At 37.8% G+C, this 23,289-nt stretch overlaps 4 protein-coding genes across 4 annotated transcripts; 3 read left to right on the forward strand and 1 right to left on the reverse strand.

The window, feature by feature from the left end:
- Positions 1-2,014: 2,014 nt before the first annotated feature.
- On the forward strand, positions 2,015-4,642 carry LOC116014141 (probable protein phosphatase 2C 63). The gene is made up of 4 exons (XM_031254144.1): positions 2,015-2,449; positions 2,757-3,136; positions 3,648-3,884; positions 4,070-4,642. Exons 1-4 carry the CDS (start codon positions 2,194-2,196, stop codon positions 4,364-4,366), a joined length of 1,170 nt encoding a protein of 389 aa, XP_031110004.1. The 5' UTR covers positions 2,015-2,193; the 3' UTR covers positions 4,367-4,642.
- Positions 4,643-8,440: 3,798 nt separating this feature from the next.
- LOC116014505 (probable esterase KAI2) lies at positions 8,441-9,840 on the forward strand. The gene is made up of 2 exons (XM_031254577.1): positions 8,441-8,987; positions 9,188-9,840. Exons 1-2 carry the CDS (start codon positions 8,620-8,622, stop codon positions 9,639-9,641), a joined length of 822 nt encoding a protein of 273 aa, XP_031110437.1. The 5' UTR covers positions 8,441-8,619; the 3' UTR covers positions 9,642-9,840.
- Positions 9,841-12,708: 2,868 nt separating this feature from the next.
- On the reverse strand, positions 12,709-14,833 carry LOC116012844 (uncharacterized mitochondrial protein AtMg00810-like). Its single transcript, XM_031252520.1, has 8 exons — positions 14,711-14,833; positions 14,226-14,622; positions 14,124-14,140; positions 13,945-14,010; positions 13,644-13,709; positions 13,343-13,408; positions 13,042-13,107; positions 12,709-12,906 (listed from the first exon to the last, which is right to left on the reverse strand). The coding sequence occupies exons 1-8, from the start codon at positions 14,831-14,833 to the stop codon at positions 12,709-12,711; spliced, it is 999 nt and encodes a 332-aa protein (XP_031108380.1).
- Positions 14,834-20,663: 5,830 nt separating this feature from the next.
- LOC116012845 (probable basic-leucine zipper transcription factor O) lies at positions 20,664-22,346 on the forward strand. The gene has a single exon (XM_031252521.1). The coding sequence runs from the start codon at positions 20,664-20,666 to the stop codon at positions 22,344-22,346; it is 1,683 nt and encodes a 560-aa protein (XP_031108381.1).
- The last annotated feature ends 943 nt before the right edge of the window (positions 22,347-23,289 follow it).

Raw genomic sequence — 23,289 nt, forward strand, 5'->3', positions numbered from 1 at the left:
AATTTTTAAAATAAAAATTAAATAAACTAGCCGGTCAGTGATGATTTTGGAAATTTAGCCGAAAAATTTAACAGTAGGACCAAATGTGATACAAATTGAATAGTCATGCACCTAATTTAAAAATGTTAATAGTCAAAGACCAAATGTGATACAAATTGAATAGTCATGCACCTAATTTGAAAATTTTAATAGTCAAAGATAAAAAAAAAATGGTGAGCTGGAAGGACCGAAGGTCCCCAAGTGACTAACGACGTCTGCTGTAAGAAACACCCGAAGCGTCCCGCTGCAGGAGGTCAGCCAAGTCGTCCGGAGGAGACTCGATGATCTTCGTGCCCCACTGAGAGGTCTGCCCCCATGTTAGCCATGAAGTCCGCACAGGAGTTACCTTCACGGAAGGTGTGAACAACCTCAATGGTATGAAACTGATTTACGAGGAGTTTGCAGTCATATACTAAGGTGTTAGAAGTCCGGTTGGCCTCCTCTTCATTGACCAGGATACCTACAACAACTTCTGAATCGAGTTCTGCAATGACCTTATTGAATCCCCGGAACCAAAGATCAAAATTGATATATGTATTATAGTCGATGGACTAAAAATGATATTTCCTATTTTATATATCATATATATGTATGTATGGGCTGCATTAAGTGTGAACTAACACCTACATACCTAAGTAAGAACATAACAACTCAAACAGTGTATCACTTGATGTGTAAAAGTATAACTCAAAAAGACCATCAAGTGTGAATTAGCACCTAAGTTTTGCATGGTGCACACACGTCCTCGCATTGGTGCGCAATTTCATCTGACTTGTTTCCTATATATATTTCGTTCATTTTTTTTTAATAAAAATAAAGAGGTGTCATTTGACATTAGTTTAAAATATTTTTATAGAGTACTGTCAACATTAGTATGTATATATATTGTAGTGAAATAATTTACTTGTGTCTATAAACTTGTTGGTTTTATGGTACTAAATATAATAAAATAATAAATATTTTTGAAAATGACTACTTAATTTATGCATAAAAAGTATTAATATCTTGTATTAATGAACATAAACATAATTTGGTGACAAAGATCTCATTGTATAATATGCCCTATTTGTAATAAAATAGGTTATACAGATTTGACATTATAAGCTGTCTTCATCAACCATAATTTTTTTTTTTGTTTATTTATTTCCTATCTGTGAAGAATATTTGCAACCATTAAAACATAATTTCTTTTTGGTAGGCTAAATGAAACCCTTAGAGGAACTCCTAAATCCCCACTCTACACAATGGACAAAATAAGACTCCTTAAATCATGTGATGGTTGATCAAGCATGAACGTGTCTCAATTGACTTACTGACTAAAATTAATCATAATATTAACACATTTGTTTCTTTCTCTAAGTACATGTGAGATGCCTGTAAAGTTATCCTTGCGAAGAAGATACTTATAATTGAGAACCAAAGTATCCACTCCAAAATAATTGAATTCATAGGCAGACTTTCTGTCATGGTCTTTACAATTGCTTCTGAATTTACCTCCAACTCCACGTATCATTAAGTATTGATTTTCGACATATATTTGAGTGACAATGATTTTAAATTAAAAATTTGTTATGGTAAAGTTTGAGTTTTATTCTTTTTTTTTTTGTAAATTTACAGGGTCTTCTCTCCGTCCGTTTAACGGTCCGGAGTCCACCCACGTTCGCTCCGAGAGGCACAAGAGGAAATTCCTCCCCACAAAGAGAGCTCACTCGCCACTCGAGCTATCCCGCTGGGTTATAAAGTTTGAGTTTTATGCCTTTTATTGAAAGTATAATTTTGATAAGATTTAAATTAGTATTTGTAAAGTCAAGTCAACGCATAATTTACCGTACGTATTAAGCTGTGAAAGTGTGAAACCACATCGTACATACATTTTTATATCAGTAGTTGTCAGTGTTCCACTTTTTCCAAGGTTTTGCCCACGTAACACGGAGCAGCCAGTCAGCCACGCCATTTTTAGTCTGGTCAGTGGTCTTCTCCCCCCGCAGAAGAAAGTGTAAAAACCAATACAAATACAATCCCCCCCCGTTTACCAGTCTTCCCCCACTCTCTCTCTCTCTCTCTCATCCTCTGCTCTGAAATCCGGAAAGAGAATAAAACACTGACACAACAAGCACTCTGTTAGCGGAAGTGGTGGCGCCGGCGGCGACTGAGATGTGGAATTGGTGTTTTAAGCCGCTGAAAGACTGCTTCGATGGCGAAGACGATGATGTTCTTCAGTGGGATATGGACTTGAAGCGCCACGCCACTGGGGACTATTCCATGGCGGTGATTCAAGCCAATTCTTTGCTTGAAGATCAGGGTCAGGTTTACGCCACCCCCTCCGCCACCTATGTCGGCGTTTACGACGGCCATGGCGGCCCTGAAGCTTCTCGTTTCATTTCCAACCACCTTTTCCGTTACATCCAAGGTACTTCCCTCAACCCTTGCTAAGAATTAAGGTTTCAGAACAGTTAAACGGCGAAAGTTTTGATTTTTACTATATTTAATTTCTTGATGATTCCAGTATTGTGGTTAGAAGATTGGTAGGTTTTAATTAGGTATATGCTTTGTTTACCAAGAATTTGATCAAGAAAATGGATTTGGTCATCTGAATTTTTTGGTCTGATCCTTTCCATAAGGAAGATTTCAGGATCGAATTTCATACCAATTAGGTTGTCATAATTGTTGAACAAATACTATGAATATGTTTTTATATGAGCATTTTTTGTATCTAGGGTTTGCAAGGGAGCTAGGAGGATTGTCAGAGGAGGTATTAAGGAAGGCACTGGATGCAATTGAGGAGGAATTTTTGCGTATGGTTAAAAGGTCATGGTTAGCACAGCCACAGATGGCTTCTGTGGGATCATGTTGTCTCACTGCTGCAATATCAAATGGGGTGCTGTTTGTGGCGAATCTTGGGGACTCGAGGGCGGTGCTAGGCCGGAGAGTGATGGCAGATGGTGGGGTGAGTAATTCGGTGGTGGCAGAACGAATATCGACAGACCACAATGTTGGGGTTGAGGAGGTGAGGAAGGAGGTTGAGGCGCTGCATCCTGATGATTCGCACATTGTAGTGTATACTCGAGGGGTTTGGCGAATAAAGGGGATAATTCAGGTATGTGTTGTTTGCCAAGAGAATATGTTTTTGTTCCATATGTGGATTTATCTTAAACATTCATTCATTTGTATCTTTGTGTTTTGGCAACCTTGTAAGTCAATGGAATCATGAATCACACACATTTGAAATGTTTAGTTGGTTGATTTTAGATGTAGCACACAATGACATTATGTTCATGTACTCCCGGCCTCCATTAGTTTAAACTAAACTTTTTAGTTAAAAGCGGAAAACATACTTCAATACGAAATATGCAAGCTAGTGGTTCTTGTGCATCAGAAAATCTCGAAGGGGAAGGGGAAAAAGTGTATGCATACTTTTAGAACTATCTCATTCGAGTCTTCCTTACTGTTGGGAAGAGGAGCTGCGTATTCTTTTTAAGAGTACATAATGCCAATTTCTGGTGTATTATTTGTCTTTGACATGATGCGACAATTTCAAAAGATAATGCATTGGAAGTAACTTAGCTAACGTTTGATTGATTCTGTTCTCATGCCTTATTCCCTGTCAGGTTTCTAGATCAATTGGAGACATCTACCTGAAAAAACCCGAGATGAACAGAGATCCTCTCTTTCTGCAATATGGATGTCCTGTTCCTTTAAGACGAGCAGTAATGTCAGCGGAGCCCTCTTTACTGACACGCCAGTTAAGACCAGAAGATTTGTTCTTGATTTTTGCATCAGATGGCCTTTGGGAGCAGATATCTGATGAAGAGGCAGTCGACATTGTCGTAAAAAATCCCAGAAGCGTAAGTATTCATCTCCCGATTTCTTACATCCCCACATTGCCAGAGAAACGAACATTTTCTTATAATAATACCTGCTAGACCAGTGAAATTGTTCATGGTTTAAGTAAGCGTTTCGCCAATATAACAATGTTGGTCAAGTTGCTTATTACACGAAACCTCCAACATTTTGCCTCTTATTGGTCCAGGGAATAGCAAAAAGACTAGCAAAAGCCGCCCTCAACGAGGCTGCAAAGAAGCGGGAAATGAAGTACGAAGAGATTAAAAGAATAGAGAAGGGCACAAGGCGCCATTATCACGACGATATTACAGTGATCGTTTTATACTTGGATCATTCTCAAGGCACTCCAAGTGGTAGAGTAACGGATCGAGATCGAGACAACTCTAACTGCACAACAACTCCAGTCGACATATTCTCTTTGAACTCGGATCAAGCCGAGGATTCGCCCTCCGCATCTCCCTCAGTCCCTATCAGATCTTTCTGATCTTCCAATGGTGTATATAATGTTGTGTGAAAAAGGTGGTTTCTTCACTCCTATGATTTAAGGTGTTCTGAAGTTCTGCTCTGGATATCTTGTGAAGCTCAAGGTGCCTAAGATGTACTATATATATGTTGAAGGGTAATGAAGTTTCCAATTTTTGTTTGTTGTTGTAACATATGACTTTTGTCGTTGGAAACTTGGAATGTTTTTGCAGGATTTTATACGTTGTACGAAACTAATAATCTATACTATATATATGGACTGGGTTTATGGTTGACATACTTGGGACAATTCAGTTTATGTTTGCAGAAAGCCCAGTAGAACCTGGATAAATTTTGAATAGGTGCTCCAATTGGATCTGTGTGTGGGCCAATTGCAGGCCCAATCTAGCTGTACTAGAAAGCCTAACTAGCAATCATTATTGCATGGACCATGGTTCACATAGCTGTGTGAACCAAAAATAAAAAGTACATTATTTTTGTATTGAATATACATTATTTTAATATTGTAGGTACATTATTTTAGGGTATATTATTTTTTTACTGAAGGTACATTATTTGATATATACTATCAAATAATGTACCTACAGTACAAAAATAATATACTTTCAGTACAAAAATAAAGTACTTTTTATTTTTGGTCCACACAGCTGTGTGGACCATGGTCCGTGCAATAATTTGCCGCCTAACTAGTGTCTAGCCGATCGTTATATCATGGATTAGAGTTCACCATGTACATTGTGAATTTGGTTCAGATTATGTATGTGCATTGTTGGCCTTGGTCCAAATTTTGTACATTTAGAGCATCACCATTAAAAGTATTTTTGTGATTTTTGGTGTGGGTTTTAAGAAAGCAAGCTTGCGTGGAGAAGAGAAGGCATTGATTTTTATCAGACTTGTGGGGCCCACCAAAATCTCGGATTTTCGTTCCCTGGTCTTGTGTATTGCAACACAACGCCAGTCGAGCGCGTTAATGACACTTTTCAGTTTGTTTATTTATTTATTTATTTATTTATTTATTTTTTCATCTTCTCTTTCTTAATTACATATGCAAAAACTTCTCAAAAACTACAACTACTGAGGATACTCTTATTTTACATAATATAGTAATATAAGGTACATAATATGGACTAAGGTCCACTATGAACATGGTGAACCTTAATCTATGATGTAATTTGCACTGTCTAGGGCTCTAGCCTGATGCTGGACTGTCTCTATTCTACAGTCACCTCATCCGGTATATATATCAAACATGTTATTATAGTTGTATTTAGCCAAGCCATTGTAGCTAGTTCAAATAAATGATCCTTTAGCCATTTGGCATGGCCCAATCTTAGAAGTCAATTTCTTAGTTTGCAAAATTAATGCAGGTGGGGTACATGTCACACCTAGGGTCTATTGTCACATGGGATACAATTTTATTTTAGCAAACTTAGCCGCTATATGGTAATTTATACATGACTTTGTACTCAAACTCCTCAAACACTTATCAGTATATATTATAATTGGGGCAATATTAGTCAAGTTGACTCTCTATAAAAGCAACCTGTTGAATTTTTTGATGTGTAAAAATTAATGAAATAAAAGTGAAATTACATGTAATATTGACGTTTACTTTTGAAATCATTTTGAACTAAAATATCTTAAAAATTATACATGTTTAGTCCAATTTAGTGTATCTTGTTTAAAAAATTTATCCAACCGTATATAAGAGGTGTGCACTTCTGAAACCATTTTGAATCAAAATATCTTAAATTATACATGTTTAATTAGTCCAACTCAGTGTATCTTGTTAAAAAAATATACTCCGTCTATAAGAGACGAGTACTTTTGAACCTTTTTGAATCAAAATATCTTAAAATTATACATGTTTAATTAGTCCAACTCAGTGTATCTTGTTCAAAAAATATACTCCGTATATAAGAGACGTGTACTTTTGAAACCATTTTGAATCAAAATATCTTAAAACAATACATATTTAATTAGTTCAACTCAACGTATCTTTTTCAAAAAATAAGAGACGTGTACTTTTAAAACCCATTTTGAATCAAAATATCTTAAAATTCATACATGTTTAATTAGTCCACTTCAATGTATCTTGCTCAAATAAATGATCTTTTAGCAATTAGGCATGGCCCAATCTTGCAAACCAATTTCTTAGTCAATTTAAAGACAAAATTAATGCACTTGGGGCACATGTCACGCCTTGGGGCCGCCACTATCACACTAAGATACAAGAGTCACTTTGTACAAGTGGTTGTTATATATATTTGTGAGATACTGAGATATATTTTTAGTGTTTATTTAGTACAAATAGTAAATCATTCCACTATTTTAGGATCCAATTTTTAACAAACTTAACCGTTATTATGCTAATTTATACCCCTGGCCCATTTTCCCTAACCTGTTTATTATTTGAGTCAAATCAACTCTTTCTTAATTATTTTTTTTTGTAATTTTTAAATATTTCTATTTTGTGTGTGTTTAACAGTACTTTTAATTTAGTTTATAAATATATAAATTTTATATACTAATATTAAACTTAATATTATGAAAAATTGAATTAAAAATAACTCCCATCAATTCAAGCCTCGTTAATTGAACCCGACAAACAAAATAGGACGGAGGCGGGGACTCGGGGAGTACTAAACTTTGTACTCAGACTCCCCAAACACTTATTACCAAATTATATATATATATATATATATATATATATATATATATATATATATATATATATATATTGCAATTGTTTCTGGTTAATTATCCTCATGTTACCCTATTTTAATTGTTGGAAAAATAGCATAAACTGACATGGTAAGTGGTTATGTTGACAAAATATGTGGGCTCATCCACTCCTGATTTGGGTTGGTTCAAAGTGGACTCGGATTCTTCGTAGTGAGATGAAGAGATCGATATATTGTAAATTTAAAACGGATAATAGATAAATGAGAAATTAATTTTCTCAAAGTATCTAGCTACCACTTGAGTTGGAAAATGAAGGTGAAAAGACTTATAAGTAGCATTTGTCAACATTGAAAAAAAGAATTTTGCACCACTATATATACAATACTCTTTTAGAGGGATGTTAAATTGTACGGAGTATAGTATAGATGTTCTCTCTAGTATGTAAGGGTGTGCAAATGAAATCACAAAATGAACTTATTAATTTTGATTCAAACAGACAATGGAATTACAGGCTAATTTTTTTTTTTTTTATCAATTCATTATTTCCGTAGTAATATTTCTTAAGAATGAACTTACGGTTAATAAATCATAAACCCCTCAAATGCACAATGATTCTAATTCTTCAAAGGAAAAAAATTGAAACTTTAACCAAAATTTCATAGTTTGGATTAAAGTGCAAATTTACTTCTACGTTCTACTGTTTGGATCGTTGAAACCTCCCTTATTGACTATGTGAGGGTCCAATTTGGTGAGAAAACACCAAAGTTTGGTGTGCATTAAATTCTTTGTTAGTATTTTTTTTTTCTACTAATTTTATAAGTTAAACTTCAAACTTAGAATTCACGAATCTCTTATTGAGTTACTGCTATTATTATAAGACTAATATATAAAAGAGGTATAGTTTCACTTGACATCAACGTGTAGTTTTTTTTTTTTTTTTTTTTTTTTTTTGTCATTTCACACGAGATGTTCACATGTAGGGTGTGCCCCAACTATGGCTTCACTGTAGTTGGTTTTCAAGCTCTCATTTAATTACGACAACAACTAAAGAGAAGCTACTTGCAACTATATATGGAGTCCTTTCAACCAACCGAATAAATATCTGCCCCATCCATTATGTTATCCTTATCCCTTCTTGATTCCCTTCAATTGCCGCTAATTAGGATGCCATTTTTGTACCCATCATGCAGTAAGACTAAAAAAAATACACAATTATAATCCGAATTGAAAAAGGGTGTGTACTATATAAATCCCGTTTTTAATCAGAACAAACTCAAGTAGTAGGTTTCTTGATATTTATGCTTCAAGGGGTAAGGGTTAGATAGATTGCATTTGTGAGTGAGGGAGAAGAATTATTGGATTTGATTGGCAATAATTCTGGCAATTTGTTTATTGCTCCATAAAGGCTTGAATGTGACAGTGCTGCACGGCTGTTGAACAAGTGGTTCACTAAGAAAAGTCCACGAAGACGGTATCTAGTCCACACTACATATAAGGAAAGGAAAGTAGTAAAGGGAGTGGTAGCCGCCCGGCCGGAAAAGGTAGGGAATTGAAGAAATTTAATTAATAATGGGTGTAGTGGAAGCAGCTCACAACGTTAAGGTTCTGGGTTCCGGCGAGAGGACCATCGTCCTCGGACATGGATTTGGAACCGACCAATCGGTTTGGAAGCACCTCGTACCGCACCTCGTCGACGAGTACCGTGTGGTTCTCTACGACAACATGGGCGCCGGCCCGACCAACCCTGACTACTTCGACTTCGAACGTTATGCCACTCTTGAAGGTTACGCCTACGATTTACTCGCCATCTTGGAGGAACTTCAGATCACTTCTTGTATATTCGTCGGTCATTCCTTGTCTTCCATGACCGGCGTCATCGCCTCCATCTTCCGCCCTGATCTCTTCTCCAAAATCATCTTGATTTCCGCTTCTCCCAGGTATGTATATATATTCTTGATTCTTTAACTTAATTCAATTTGGTAGTTTTGTAATCCCTAAAAAAAAAAAGCCTAAATTGCAAAATGCTCAAATTTAGTTGCAACTTAATTTTTGCAATAGAATTGAATTAATTGTTTTATCCAAAAATGGAATAGCATACATTTACTAAATTTGGGTAAATATTGGATGCGGTTTTAAGGTTCATAAACACTGATGATTACTACGGCGGGTTTGAGCAAGAAGATGTCGATCAACTGTGCGAAGCAATGGAGTCGAACTACAAGGCGTGGATCTCCGGGTTTGCGCCGCTGGTGGTGGGCGGCGACATGGACTCGGTGGCGGTGCAAGAGTTCAGCCGGACGCTGTTCAACATGAGACCCGACATAGCCTTGAGCGTGTTCCGGACCATCTTCAACTTCGACCTCCGAGGTTTCCTGTCGCGGGTCACCGTGCCCTGCCACATAATTCAGAGCTCCAAGGACTTGGCGGTGCCGGTGGCCGTGGCTGAGTACATCCACACCAACCTCGGCGGCAAGTCCATCGTGGAGGTGGTGTCCACGGAAGGGCATCTGCCGCATTTGAGCGCGCCGGAGATTACGATTCCCGTTCTGCTCCGACATATCCAGCACGATATTGATGCGGATGCTTGTTAATATAATGTTTTTGTTGTGCTCTGATCTACTCTACTTCAGTTGTATTATCGTATCGTATGTTAATCATTGTTAAATGTTTCATAGCTTGTTTATTATGTGGACTCAGTTTTTATGTAATTTATGTTTGTAATTTCTGTGTATGTGAGTGACTAAGCTAGGTTGTTAATAATCTTGTCAATACATGCATTATTCTATCAAATTGTGGATGAATGATTGAAAATGAGCTAATTATTACAGCAAACTGCCAAAATGTACTTATAACCCTACCATTTGAATTTCATCCCTAATTACAGGAAAAGAGTATTGATTGACTGAATACAAGTAGTTTAGTATTTGGTCTTGGCTTGAGTAGTCGGGCTCTACTTAAACCCAGAGTAGCTAGATGAAATTTGGGGAACAGGAAATCTCATTTAGGAGCTTTTTTTTTTTTTTTTTTTTTTTTTTTTTTTTTTTTGAGTATTACTGACTCAACCTACTGAAGAACAAAGAGTCGCAATCGCACAAATAGTCAACAGTCTCTCTGGGAGTGTTAACCGGGACACCGGATGCCACTAGACCACAAGGTCTTAGGCATTCCATGCAAGTTTAAAGTTAGTATTTTGAGGCACAATCTTTTATTCTCAAAATCAATAATAATTCCCTATTTTTCAAATTCCATTTAAGTTTTATAAATTATTTTTTCAACCGATTGTGTTAGCAAGTCGTTAACATACATCTTATGTCCTAACATCAATAAATATGATTCTTTAAAAAAATTCAGATATCAAAAATATCTAATTCATGATATACTTAATTTAAACATATATTGTTACTATAAGTATTAATATTACCTAATAAAACTATAATAATAATTATTAATAATAATAATAACAACAACAACAATAATAATAATAATAATATTATTATTATTATTATGCATATATAATTGTATTTACTATTTAGTATGACAGCAGTGTCAATTCGTACCTATAATTTTTCCTCTTTTTTTAAGGTTTAGATTCATACAATTCGATACTTCCAATTGGCAGGTTTTCACAAAAAAAAAAAAAAAAAAAAAAAAAAAAAAAAAAAAAACCAATTGCTATTGAGCGATGCAAAAATGCATGGTTTAATCACTTACTGTGCATTCGAAGGTGATCCGGCTGGCGGTAAAGGGCGGAGTAAGATGAACGGCATATATACAAAACAAGCCAAAACAATTTAATGCTGACAATTGAAGTAAGTTTCTGGTGGCCCATCACCCCGGCCTCCGCAACGACTCACGTCAATCAATGCACACTCATACTTGTGTTAGTATAGATTTTTGGCTTCATAGGACTATATTTGGACTCATGTGATTACGAGTTCTTCTGCCTTCTATACAATGAATTCTTAGATTTTCAGTGAAATTTAAATATTCACAGTGTAACTAAAAGGAAGACTAAACGAAAACTAAGAATGATTTCGTAGCTATTGAGGATCAAATCTTGATACTTTTGTAAGAAGTCTTGGATCAAGCATCATTTGACTAAGAGGGATGTAGTGTTCATACCACGATGTCTAAAGGAGAGACAAGTGTGCTTATTTGTAGTGTAGAGACTCATCTAGATGCTTGACAAGTGTGTGGTTTTCATTAGCCTCTCATCTTAGAGATACATGTGTCACATCTTTCATCCACACTACTTTGCTGTCAACACACTTCAAAGGAATATGTATAACATGCTGTATCTTTGTAGTCAAGAACTAAGTAGCTTGACTAGTTGGTGGGTGTGTAACTATGCATGAGATTGCGAGTTTGAACCTAACTTGTTGCACCCTCTTTATATTTTGCTCCCTTAACTTCTTTCATCCTTTAAGTTTAACAAGACTCCGCATTCACTCTTCTTGGGTTCATACCTTCAAATAAAATGGGTCTGGGGTACATGAATTCATCAGTTTAAAATGACTCTATTAAGTAAAGATTAAAATTTCAATGCCATAGTCATTATCGTCCTTACCCTAAAAAGTTGATGAAAAAGGTTAATCTTGATATAAATTTTAACGTTATCTACAAAATTTTCAAATGTTGATACACGAATGCTTACAGGTAAGGCCAAAATATATATTATGATGTTGTAACTGATCTTAGTCTCATTTAGAAATTTCCCATTCATTGAATTCAAAACGCACATTATTATTATCTTTTATTATAGAATATTAAACTTCACATTCGGTATGTAATTCGTCGCATAGTCGCATAGATGCAAATTTTCTATTTAAAAATAGTGGGCTGCCGACCTGCCGTAGAATGCTCACCGAAAACATATCATGATGGGCCTCAAATCCTTTGAAAGCGATATTATTTCGGCTACCAGAATTGGGCATACAATTGCTTAGGCGGCTTGGTATATTAGCATTGGCAAATTATACAATTTATACTCTAATCATTATTCCATGGATCATGATCCACGCATTTGTGTAAACCATAAATAAAAAGTATATGTTTCTAATATATTAAAAGTACATTATTTGTATACGTAAAATACGTTATTTGAAAGTACATAATTTTTTGTATATTATCAAACAATGTACATTCAGTACACAAATAATGTACTTTTGGTATATTAAAAATGTATATTGTCATTCATGGTCCACATAGCTAGGTAGACCATGGTCTACACAATAATTTACCTTTATATTGCAATGTGAGCGAATGATAAATGTTCTATATATTGAATTTTTATTTTTAATATATTAAATGTTTACTTTAGATAGTAATAATTAGGCCCGTATTTTGGCGGGCTTTTTAGCCCGCCCCCGCCATATGGCGGGCTTTGGCGGGCCCCGCCCCGCCGGCCCGTTTCGACAGCTCTAGGTACTATAGTTCGGACGATTTAGTTTGATCTTTAGACTTTATATAATAAAAACCCACTACCAACTAACTAAGTCACTTCAATTTTCAATGATTTTTGTATATATTTTTTGAAAGCAATAAAACTCAACTATTATTGATGAGGATTGAAAGTATGAATTGAATAATCACAAGAGAACGTACAGAGACAATATATCAATACATAATAGAGTCCTACTATAATACAAATATAAGACTTTAACACTCCCCCTCAAGCACAAAGTTGAGAAGCAGCAAGCCATCAACATTGAGCTTGTCCTGAAGTAGCACAAACCGCGAACCAGATAAAGCCTTGGCAAAAATATCAGTCAATTGCTCCTTCATGGAAATGAAATGCACCTGTAACTCTTTCTTGACAACCTTGTCACGAACAAAGTGATAATCGATTTCAACGTGCTTGGTCCGAGCATGAAACACAGGATTAACACACAAGTAGGTAGCACCCAAATTATCACACTAGAGTGTAGGAGACACCGTGGCGTGGGGGCCAAGCCGAGCTCAGTAAGAAGTGATTGAGACTAACCAAGTGACCTCAACAAACACATCAACCAGGGCCTTGTACTCAGTTTCAGTCGAAGAGCGGGCCACAATGCATTGCTACAACACACCCAAGAAACCAAGTTACAACCAAGAAAAATCGCAAAACTACTAGTGGACTACCGATCAACCTGATCACCAGCCCAATCTTGAGTCCGTAAACGCATGAATAGCGATAGAAGAAGACTTACAAATACGCAGACCAAGATTTAGAGTCCCCTTGACATATCGAAGAAACCGTGGCGTGGGGGCCAAGCCGAGCTCAGTAAGAAGTGATTGAGACCAACCAAGTGACCTCAACAAACACATCAGCCAGGGCCTTGTACTCAGTTTCAGTCGAAGAGCGGGCCACAATGCATTGCTACAACACACCCAAGAAACCAAGTTACAACCAAGAAAAACCGCAAAACTACTAGTGGACTACCGATCAACCTGATCACCAGCCCAATCTTGAGTCCGTAAACGCATGAATAGCGATAGAAGAAGACTTACAAATACGCAGACCAAGATCTAGAGTCCCCTTGACATATCGAAGAAACCGTGGCGTGGGGGCCAAGCCGAGCTCAGTAAGAAGTGATTGAGACTAACCAAGTGACCTCAACAAACACATCAGCCAGGGCCTTGTACTCAGTTTCAGTCGAAGAGCGGGCCACAATGCATTGCTACAACACACCCAAGAAACCAAGTTACAACCAAGAAAAATCGCAAAACTACTAGTGGACTACCGATCAACCTGATCACCAGCCCAATCTTGAGTCCGTAAACGCATGAATAGCGATAGAAGAAGACTTACAAATACGCAGACCAAGATCTAGAGTCCCCTTGACATATCGAAGAAACCGTGGCGTGGGGGCCAAGCCGAGCTCAGTAAGAAGTGATTGAGACCAACCAAGTGACCTCAACAAACACATCAGCCAGGGCCTTGTACTCAGTTTCAGTCGAAGAGCGGGCCACAATGCATTGCTACAACACACCCAAGAAACCAAGTTACAACCAAGAAAAACCGCAAAACACACCCAAGAAACCAAGTTACAACCAAGAAAAATCGCAAAACTACTAGTGGACTACCGATCAACCTGATCACCAGCCCAATCTTGAGTCCGTAAACGCATGAATAGCGATAGAAGAAGACTTACAAATACGCAGACCAAGATGAATAGCGATAGAAGAAGACTTACAAATACGCAGACCAAGATTTAGAGTCCCCTTGACATATCGAAGAACATGCTTGAACATGAGCCAGTGCGCTGTGGTTGGAGCATGCATGTGCTGGCACAATCTGTTCACCGCAAATGACAGATCAGGTCTCGTAATTGTCAGATACTGAAGAACCCTAGCAAGGCTACGATATTGCGTCGGATCCGCATACGATACCGTAGTGCTCTCGTCCACACGTGCCAGAGAGACAAGCGTAACTAGTGTTTTACAATCAACCATATATACACATTTTAAGAAAGACGGAGGCCTCGTGTGACTAATCTTAAACTCAATGCCCATTTTAGTAACTAAACTAGAAACGCAAGCCGAGTCAGATCCCATGACCAAGATGTCATCGACATACACAAGCAAATAGAGCTGAACCATGCCATAGATAAACAACGAGACATTAGTTTTAGAAGGTACAAAGCCAACTGAAACAAGAAAAGAGCGCAACCGATCAAACCAGACACGAGGAGCCTGCTTGAGACCATACAATGACCGTTGTAACAAGCACATCAGTCTTATCCTCATATCCTGGCAGTTGAAGCATGTATACAGTCTCAACAAGATTATCGTTGAGAAACATGTATGAACATTCAACTGCCTGATGGTCTAACCACGAGAAACTGCCAAGGACAACAGCAAGCGAACCGTGGTCGGCTTAACCACCGAACTGAATGTCTCTAAAAAGGGGAGACATAGTATGAATTAAGGGGAAGAAATTTTTGTATATATGTATATTGTATATATGGTATGATACGTGTTTTCAGGGGGAGTTGTTTGTTGCTAAAGTAAAAGGGAGATTGTTTGCTTGTTTGATCAACATATGTCAAAGGGGAAGATTGTTAGTACGAAAACTAATTAAAGTAATATAATTATAATCAAATTATATTAGTTTTATTAATTTATTACTTGGTTGATTTATTGTTGGCATATGTTGGTTCAATTATTATTATCTAAATCATTGTATAAGTGTATATAAGTTGTGGGAGCTACTTTTGTGGAGTGTTTAATCATGTTGAAGTAGATCGTAAAATATCTCAACGAAATGAGTGGATGAGAAAATTTCTCATCACATTTCCAAGGAAGTTATGCGTGAATGGCTGAAGAAATAGGTGGTTAAATTCCCTAATTTTGTGGTGTCAAAAAACACTATAAATAGGAAATTATATAATGAATACAAATTGAAGTTTCCAGGGAATTAACTTAGAATTATTATTTGAAAGACCCTGTGAAATAACTTCAAAATAGGGATAGACTTGAGTACTATTTAGAGACGTTGCTTCACTTGAAATTTGTTCTAGTTATGTTGATATCCATGTTAATTGGTTACATTTGTATAATTGGTAGAATTATTTCAAACTGTACTTGTAAACTTTTTCATAAGAGTTGTTTTATAAGGTTAATGTTTAAATATGTGGTATACCTAGTTTTGTAATTCATTGAACCTTGTAATTGTAAAATCGCGGGTCAATCTTGAGTGAAAAAGGTTTTGGGCGTGGCCTCACATATTATGAGGTGTTCTCCAATTGCGTTATCAAATTCAATTGTGTACTTATTTTGGTGCTTCATTTATTGCATTATATATACTTCAACTATTTTGGTGTGTTTGAGTTAATTACCAAAATGGTCCCTTGACGATAGCGAAATTACCGATTTGGTCTTTGAATATTTTTTTGACCAATTAAGTCTCTCATCTTTAAAAAGCTTAACCAATTTGGTCATCTGTTTGTTTTGCCGTTAGACATCCATTAACTTGGGACAAATTGGTAATTTTGTTATAGTCAAGGGACCATTTCGGTCATCACATGGACCATTTTCTCTGAAAAGTTAATTATTGAAATTGTCCCTTGACTATAGTGAAATTACCAATTTGTGTACGTGTTAATGTATGTCAAACGACAACACAAACGGATGACCAAATTGGTTAAAAAAATTTAAGTTGAGGGACTTAATTGGTCAAAAAGTAGTCAAGAACCAAATTAGTAATTTCGCTATAGTCAAGGGATCATTTTGCTAATTAACTTAATGTGTTTACTACATATCAACGTTACATAATTTCAGTATGGATTTGTATCGGAGTACTATGCTTGACGCATTCATGGTAAGAGCAATGTGAGGGTAAATGTTTATTAAGATGTTGGTGGGTCATCTCAAATGGCTAGTGAAGAAGCATATAATGTCTACCACAATGATTATGGATGCTGCTGGGCTTAAATTTAATGTTGATGAAATAGAATAATCGCCAAATCTTGAGGCCCAAAAGTTTTATGACATGTTGAAAGTTGCTGATCAAGAGTTGTGACCTATGTGTAAAAAACACTCATAGTTGTATCTTGTAGCTGAACTTATGAGCTTGAAATAAGAGAATCACATATCATAAAAATGTTTCAATCAAATCACTGAACTTATGAAAGAAGTTGTTCCGGAAGATAATTTAGTTCCCGGCAACTTCTACGAAACCAAAAAGCTATTACGAGGTATGGAGTTTCCAATTCAGAAGATTGATTGTTGCCAGAACAACTGCATGATATATTGGGACTCAGATTTAGATATGACAACGTGTAAGTTCTCTGCCCACCCTCGGTTTAAACAAACTTGTCATTGTGCTTCAAAATGATAGAAAACTAATGTAGCATACTTTGAGCAATATAAGGTAAATTAATGATAGAGTTTTGAAAATATTGTGGTTAATTCTTGAAGCTAGATTGTTATTACATTTCTATTAATAGCTTTGTCCAATACATCTTATGTTGTTGCTCCAATGTATCTATTTTCCTTTGCTTATATTTGATGAATTTATAATGTTACATAAATTTTAAAAGTGGGATGAGTCCATTGTCAAACAAGTTCACAAAGTTTTTCTAGCACAAGCAGGCATAGGCTATACAGATATGGTTTCCAAATTCAAGGCGAAACAGACTTCAACTAGGAGGCCAGCTAGTCTATCTGAAGAAACATGGCGCATTTGGGAGGCATATTGGGATAGGCCTAATGTGAAAGCTAAATTTGAACAACAACGCAAGAATAGGATGAGTGAGGTGGCAAAACTGAGTACGGGATGTTCTCGACATACTGGAGGATCTAGATCAGTTATTGTGCACTATCACAAATTGGTAATACATTTAACTTAAAAATTTATTTGTAAAATTTATTATTTGTATATATTTTACAAAATATTCTATTAGTTGTGCTTGTTTAATAGCGAAGTGAACTTCAAAAGTAACCTAATCTGTTTGAGTGCTTTGAGCATATGCATAAGAAGAATGATCTATTCATTGATGAGAGGTCAAAGAAAATAGTTGTAAGTGTAACGTAACAATCACATATTGACATAATGTTAATATAAATAGATAAAATCCTTATATGCCTTTGTATTTTATACTTCTTTTATTTTGTATTTATTTTTAATTTTAGGAAGAAGTACAAGCACGATATGATGCTGCAACACAAGAAGCTAGAGGGGAGGATGATAAGTGCAAAAGATGCTACACTTATAGGGTCATTCTCGGGTCACATTGCACGTACTTGCTAGCTTTTGTGATTGATTTGGGACTTAATTGCGTTAAAATGCGTGTTAGTGCCATTAGACCCTAGTCCACACATGTTTGATCATTTTGTAGGTAAAACGTTGAGCAAAAAGGTGAAAAAGGCATAGATTTCAAAGAATGATTCACGGGCCAAAATTGGAAGCAAAGAACAGGCACGGACGCGCGTTCGCCCAGGCGTCCACGCTACACGCCGCTGAGGTTCGAAGCAGTCCCTTGCGGACGCTAGGCGGACGCACCCGGACGCCCGCATCCGAAAAATAGCTTGCAGAAGTTTGCGATGTCTGCTTTGGACGCGGGAAGGACGCGGACCGGACGCCCCGCGTCCGAAAAACACCTCTCTGAAGTTGCAATGTCTGCTTAGGACGCACAGGGGACGCGGGTCGGACGCCCGCGTCCGACTCCGAGATCTCTCCGAAGTTTCGAAGTCGCGCACAGAATCCTGCTGGACGCGCGTCCAGTCGGGCGTCCGCAGCGTAACCTTTTGGCGGTTGGCGCGATTTAAATAGAGATTTGGGGCATTTTTCAGGGGGATCCCCATTCATTTTTCCAGATTAGTCTAGTCTAAAATTTCTCTCTCTAGAATTAGGTTGAAATTCTCTCCCAATTCCACTTCAATTCCATTCACATTTCATTTCAAGTAGCTAGATTTGGAGAAGATTGCGGACATCAACTTGCAATTGATCAAGATTTGTAGAAGAATTCCATTTACAATCAAGTAATCTTTCAATTTCTTTTCTTGTTCTTCAATTTTAGTTTGTGAATTGAGTTGAGATTTGTTGGTTGATTTGATTTGTGCTTTGAATTGTGTTTAGATTTCAATCCTTATAGCTTAGATTTGTTTAATTGCTTCGATGATGCTTAGTTTAGAGATGTGTGGCTAGTTACCTAGTGGATTAGGACTAGTTGAACATGCATGTTGTTCTTGAGCTCTCATGTCATATATCTAGGAACATGCATGTTGTTCTTGAGCTCTCATGTCATATATCTAGGGTAGAATGTGTTGTTCTTGAGCTCTCATGTCATATATCTAGGGTAGAATGATTTGTTCTTGAGCTCTCATGTCATATATCTAGGGTAGAATGATGCGTTCTTGAGCTCTCATGTCATATATCTAGGGTAGAATGATGCTTTCTTGAGCTCTCATGTCATATATCTAGGGTAGAATGATGCTTGTTGGATATCTTGATAGCGGTTTGGGATGTTCGTGTGACCTCTACTCCGATTAGGCCAATCGGACTTGAGAGTTAGTGTAGAAAGCTTTCACCTATGAGAATAGGGAATGCTTGAGACCTCACCAACCTCTTTTCCTTCTCACCTTTGAGAAAAGGGAGTAGGAAGGCAAGAGGCACATAACGTGTTTGTCATAATGCCTCTTCTAGCCTAAAGTTCACAAGGATGACTTTATGGTCTAAGAAGTGAGTCCATTGACCACGAGAGTGGCGGTGGTATTAGTGACCTTGTCTCATGTGAGTCCTTTGAGAGTTTTCAAACCCCTAGTACCTTAGGAAGTCAAGAGTTGCATGTGTGTTAGATTAGTCCGAATCCTCCCTTCCAATACTTGTTTACAACACCTTTCGTTTTAGTGTTTGAGCTATTCTTAGAATGACCTACACAAACCTTATGATTAGGACTAGCTTTTGAAACATAGGAACTCTTGTGCCTAATTCCTTGTCTACCAAATCCTTTCTTACCGTTCCTTGAGACGATACTCGGGAACTTCTTCCCGTTTTATTCACCTACACTCTTTCCACCTCCCGCTAAAATACAACTCTTCAAATGGCGCCGTTGCCGGGGAACGGTAACGGTTTTGTTTAGGCAAGTCTTTATTGGATTAGCATGAGTAGGTTCCTTAAGTAGAGAGCCTAGTCCCTTTTTACTTGTTTTTGTCCTTTTACTATCACTTGTTTTTGGTACTTGACACTTCTTGTTGAGCTACTTTGAGTTGCAAACCCTTCTCTTGTTCTTGAGTGTTTAAAATACCAAAGCGTTTGTATGCACACTCGCTCTAGAGGGAGTGAAGGTCTACTTCCTTTTAATCCGGAGATTTACGCATTGAATCGGAGGAGAAAGAAGGCCAATAGGGAGATTTACGCATTGAATCGGAGGAGAAAGAAGGCCAATAGAGAGATTTACGCATTGAATCGGAGGAGAAAGAAGGCCAATAGATACCAACAATCCCAACAAAAAGATCAATAAGAAGACATGGCAACTACTAGTGCAAACATCCCTAACGTCAATATGGACGAATCACCAAGACACACCGATACGGACACACCAGGAGAGAATGTTAGAGGTGATCAATTCAATGACCATGAGTCACCTCCCCCACAAAGGGAGGAGTCTTGACAAAGACCACCACCACCCAACCAACCACAATATCAACAAGAGAACGTAGCATATGACGAACCACTACCACGTAGGAGATATGCACCGGATTTTCAAGAACAATTCAACAACCCTCTCTATGATATGCCTCCAAGACAACAACAACAACAACCTCCTAGACAAAGGAGGGATGCTTACTACGAACCACGATATGATGATGAATACTACGAACCACAAAGGCCAAGAAGGAACGAACCAAGGAATGAACCAAGAAATATACCAAGGAACCAACCGAGGGGAGAGGAAAGGAGAACTATAGCGGATTATATGACACCCGACTTTAGTGTCCACAACTCTATTTACATTCCCTCGGTTGAAGCCAACAACTTTCAAATCAATTCCGCCGTCATTACACTAGTACAAAATCAACCTTTTGGAGGATTACCGGCGGAGGATCCACACGTACATATCACCCGATTCATCCGATCGTGTGGTATGTACCGTCAAAACGGTGTTACCGAGGAGGTCGTAAGACTGAAAATGTTTCCATTTTCTTTGATAGGGGAAGCCGCGAGGTGGCTTGATTCCCACGTAGACAACCACTTTAGATCATGGGAACAACTCCACCGAGAGTTCATGCAAGAGTTCTTTCCGTTGACCAAGACATTGAAAATAAGAAAGCAAATCCAAGACTTTAAACAAGGGTCGTTGGAAACTTTAGCGGATGCATGGAGACGGTTTAAGACACTTAAACATCAATGCCCACCGGATGTTCTACATCCATGGGATGTCATTAGTTCATTCTATTCCGGTCTCACCGATGAATGTAAATTGCTTTTGGACTCATCTTCTAGAGGATCTTTCGTCTCTACAAGTCCCGAAGACGCGGAAGAGTTGATAAGAACTATTTCATCAAATACCGGGAATTGGTACAACCAAAGGGAGTCCAAAGGAGGTTTGTATGAAGTTAGTGCCGACACCGCATCTCAAGCCAAGGTGGAAGCACTAGGACTTGAAGTCAAGAGGCTACAAGCACAATTGGAAAAGATGAATAAGAGTCAAAGAGGAAATCCGTGCATGACATTGGCTCTATATTGCGACAAATGTGGGGGTGCACATGGAGCACACGAATGCACGTCCAACTACGAGGATGTTCCGTATGAACAAGTTGAGGCCGTGGGATATCAAAGGCCGAATGACTACAATACTTATGGAAATAACAACAACCAGAATTGGCGTCAAGGTCAAGGATGGCAAAACCAACCATCCCAAAATCAATACAATCCAAGACCAAATCAAAGTGGACCGAGTTACAATGCAAACTACAATAGAGGATACCAAGACAATCGAGGGAATCAATACAACCCAAGACCTAACCAAGGAGGAGCGTATCGACCACCTATGTACCAAGGAAATAACCAACAAAGAGAAGAAGCTCCTAAAGAAAGCATGGAAGACAAAATGGTGAGAATGTTTGGCGAATTAAGGCAAGATGTGACCAATATGAGGCAAGAGTGGAAGCAAGACTTGAGGCAAGAGATATCCACAATAAGACAAGAGGTCTCTAACTTGAGACAAGAAAATAATGCTTCCTTGAGACACTTGGAGACACAAGTTGCACAAAAATCCAAGGCCTTAGCCGAAAGACCGCAAGGCACACTTCCGATTACCACGGTGAATAATCCTCGGGAGAGGGTGCAAGCCGTAACCCTTCGGAGTGGAAAGGAGCTTCCCGAGCCGACATTGCAGAAGAATACTATCTCCAAGAATCCAATTGAAGAAGAGAAAGTAGAGGAGATCCTTGAAGAAAACAAGGAGCAAGAAAAGGAAACATCTCCATTACCCTCAAGTCCAAAAGCCACTCAATCTCGAGATAAAGGAAAGGAAAAGGTAGATTTACCGATGTACCAACCACCACTCCCATTTCCCGGGAGGGTGAAGAAAANGCCGCGTTATGCAAAGTTCTTGAAAGATTTACTCACAAATAAGAGAAAGCTAGAAGAGTCAACTACGGTTTTGCTAGGGGAGGGATGCTCCGCCTACGTGCGCCATCAACCACAGAAGCTCACGGACCCCGGAAGCTTCACCATCCCATGTCAAATTGGCGAAGCCGAGTTTAAGAGAGCTCTAGCAGACTCTGGGGCAAGTATCAATATAATGCCCTTTTGTCTCTTTAAGAAATTAGACTTGGGCACTCTTAAGCCCACGCGCATTTGTATCTAGTTGGCCGATAGATCAATCAAACAACCCAAGGGGGTTGTAGAAGATGTGTTAGTGAGGGTAGACAAGTTTATTTTTCCCGTGGACTTTGTCATTATTGACATGGATGCCGATCAGGAGGTGCCATTGATTCTAGGTAGGCCGTTCTTGGCCACCGCTCGGGCCCTCATCGATGTAGGGAACGGGAAACTTGTCCTAAGGGTAGGAGACGAATGTGCTACCTTCGATGTGTCGAAGTTGACTAAGTACCCAATGACGACAGATGATGCGTGCTACTTTGTGGATGTTTTCCATGAGCACGTTAATTCTATTTACCCCAATCTTGTGGGTAAATTGAAAGATGACGCCCTCTTAAGAGTTTTGGATGGTAATGATGACCTTGAATCTTTTATTTTCGATGATAACGCTTTGATTAATGAGAATGATGATGCTTTACATGAGATAGTGTGTGGTGATGATGAAATACATGTTGATGATAATGTGTGTGATATGAATGATATTGAATTTGTAAATTTCTTTGATGATTGTATTGATGATGCAATATACATTCATGAATTGATTGGTGAAGTTGAGGAGGTGATGGATGGAAATGAAGGGGATGATTTGTTGCATAATGAGAAAATAGATGAGAAAAAGAATATAGTAGAGGAGAAAGAAGTGACAAGTGAGCTTAAAACTTTACCGGATAATCTACAATATGCCTTTCTAGGAGAAAATTCGACTCTACCAGTAGTAATCTCATCAAAACTAGATAAAAATCAACAAGACAAGCTTGTGAACTTGTTAGGAAAATATAAAGGAGCAATAGGGTGGAAGTTACAAGACTTAAAAGGCATAAGTCCTAGCATGTGTACGCATAAGATCTTACTAGAAGAGAATGTTAAGCCGATAGCCCAACCCCAAAGGAGGTTGAATCCAAATATGACCGAAGTGGTTAAGAACGAAG

This window comes from Ipomoea triloba, chromosome 3 (genome assembly GCF_003576645.1).
Source record: "Ipomoea triloba cultivar NCNSP0323 chromosome 3, ASM357664v1".
NCBI lineage: Eukaryota > Viridiplantae > Streptophyta > Magnoliopsida > Solanales > Convolvulaceae > Ipomoea > Ipomoea triloba.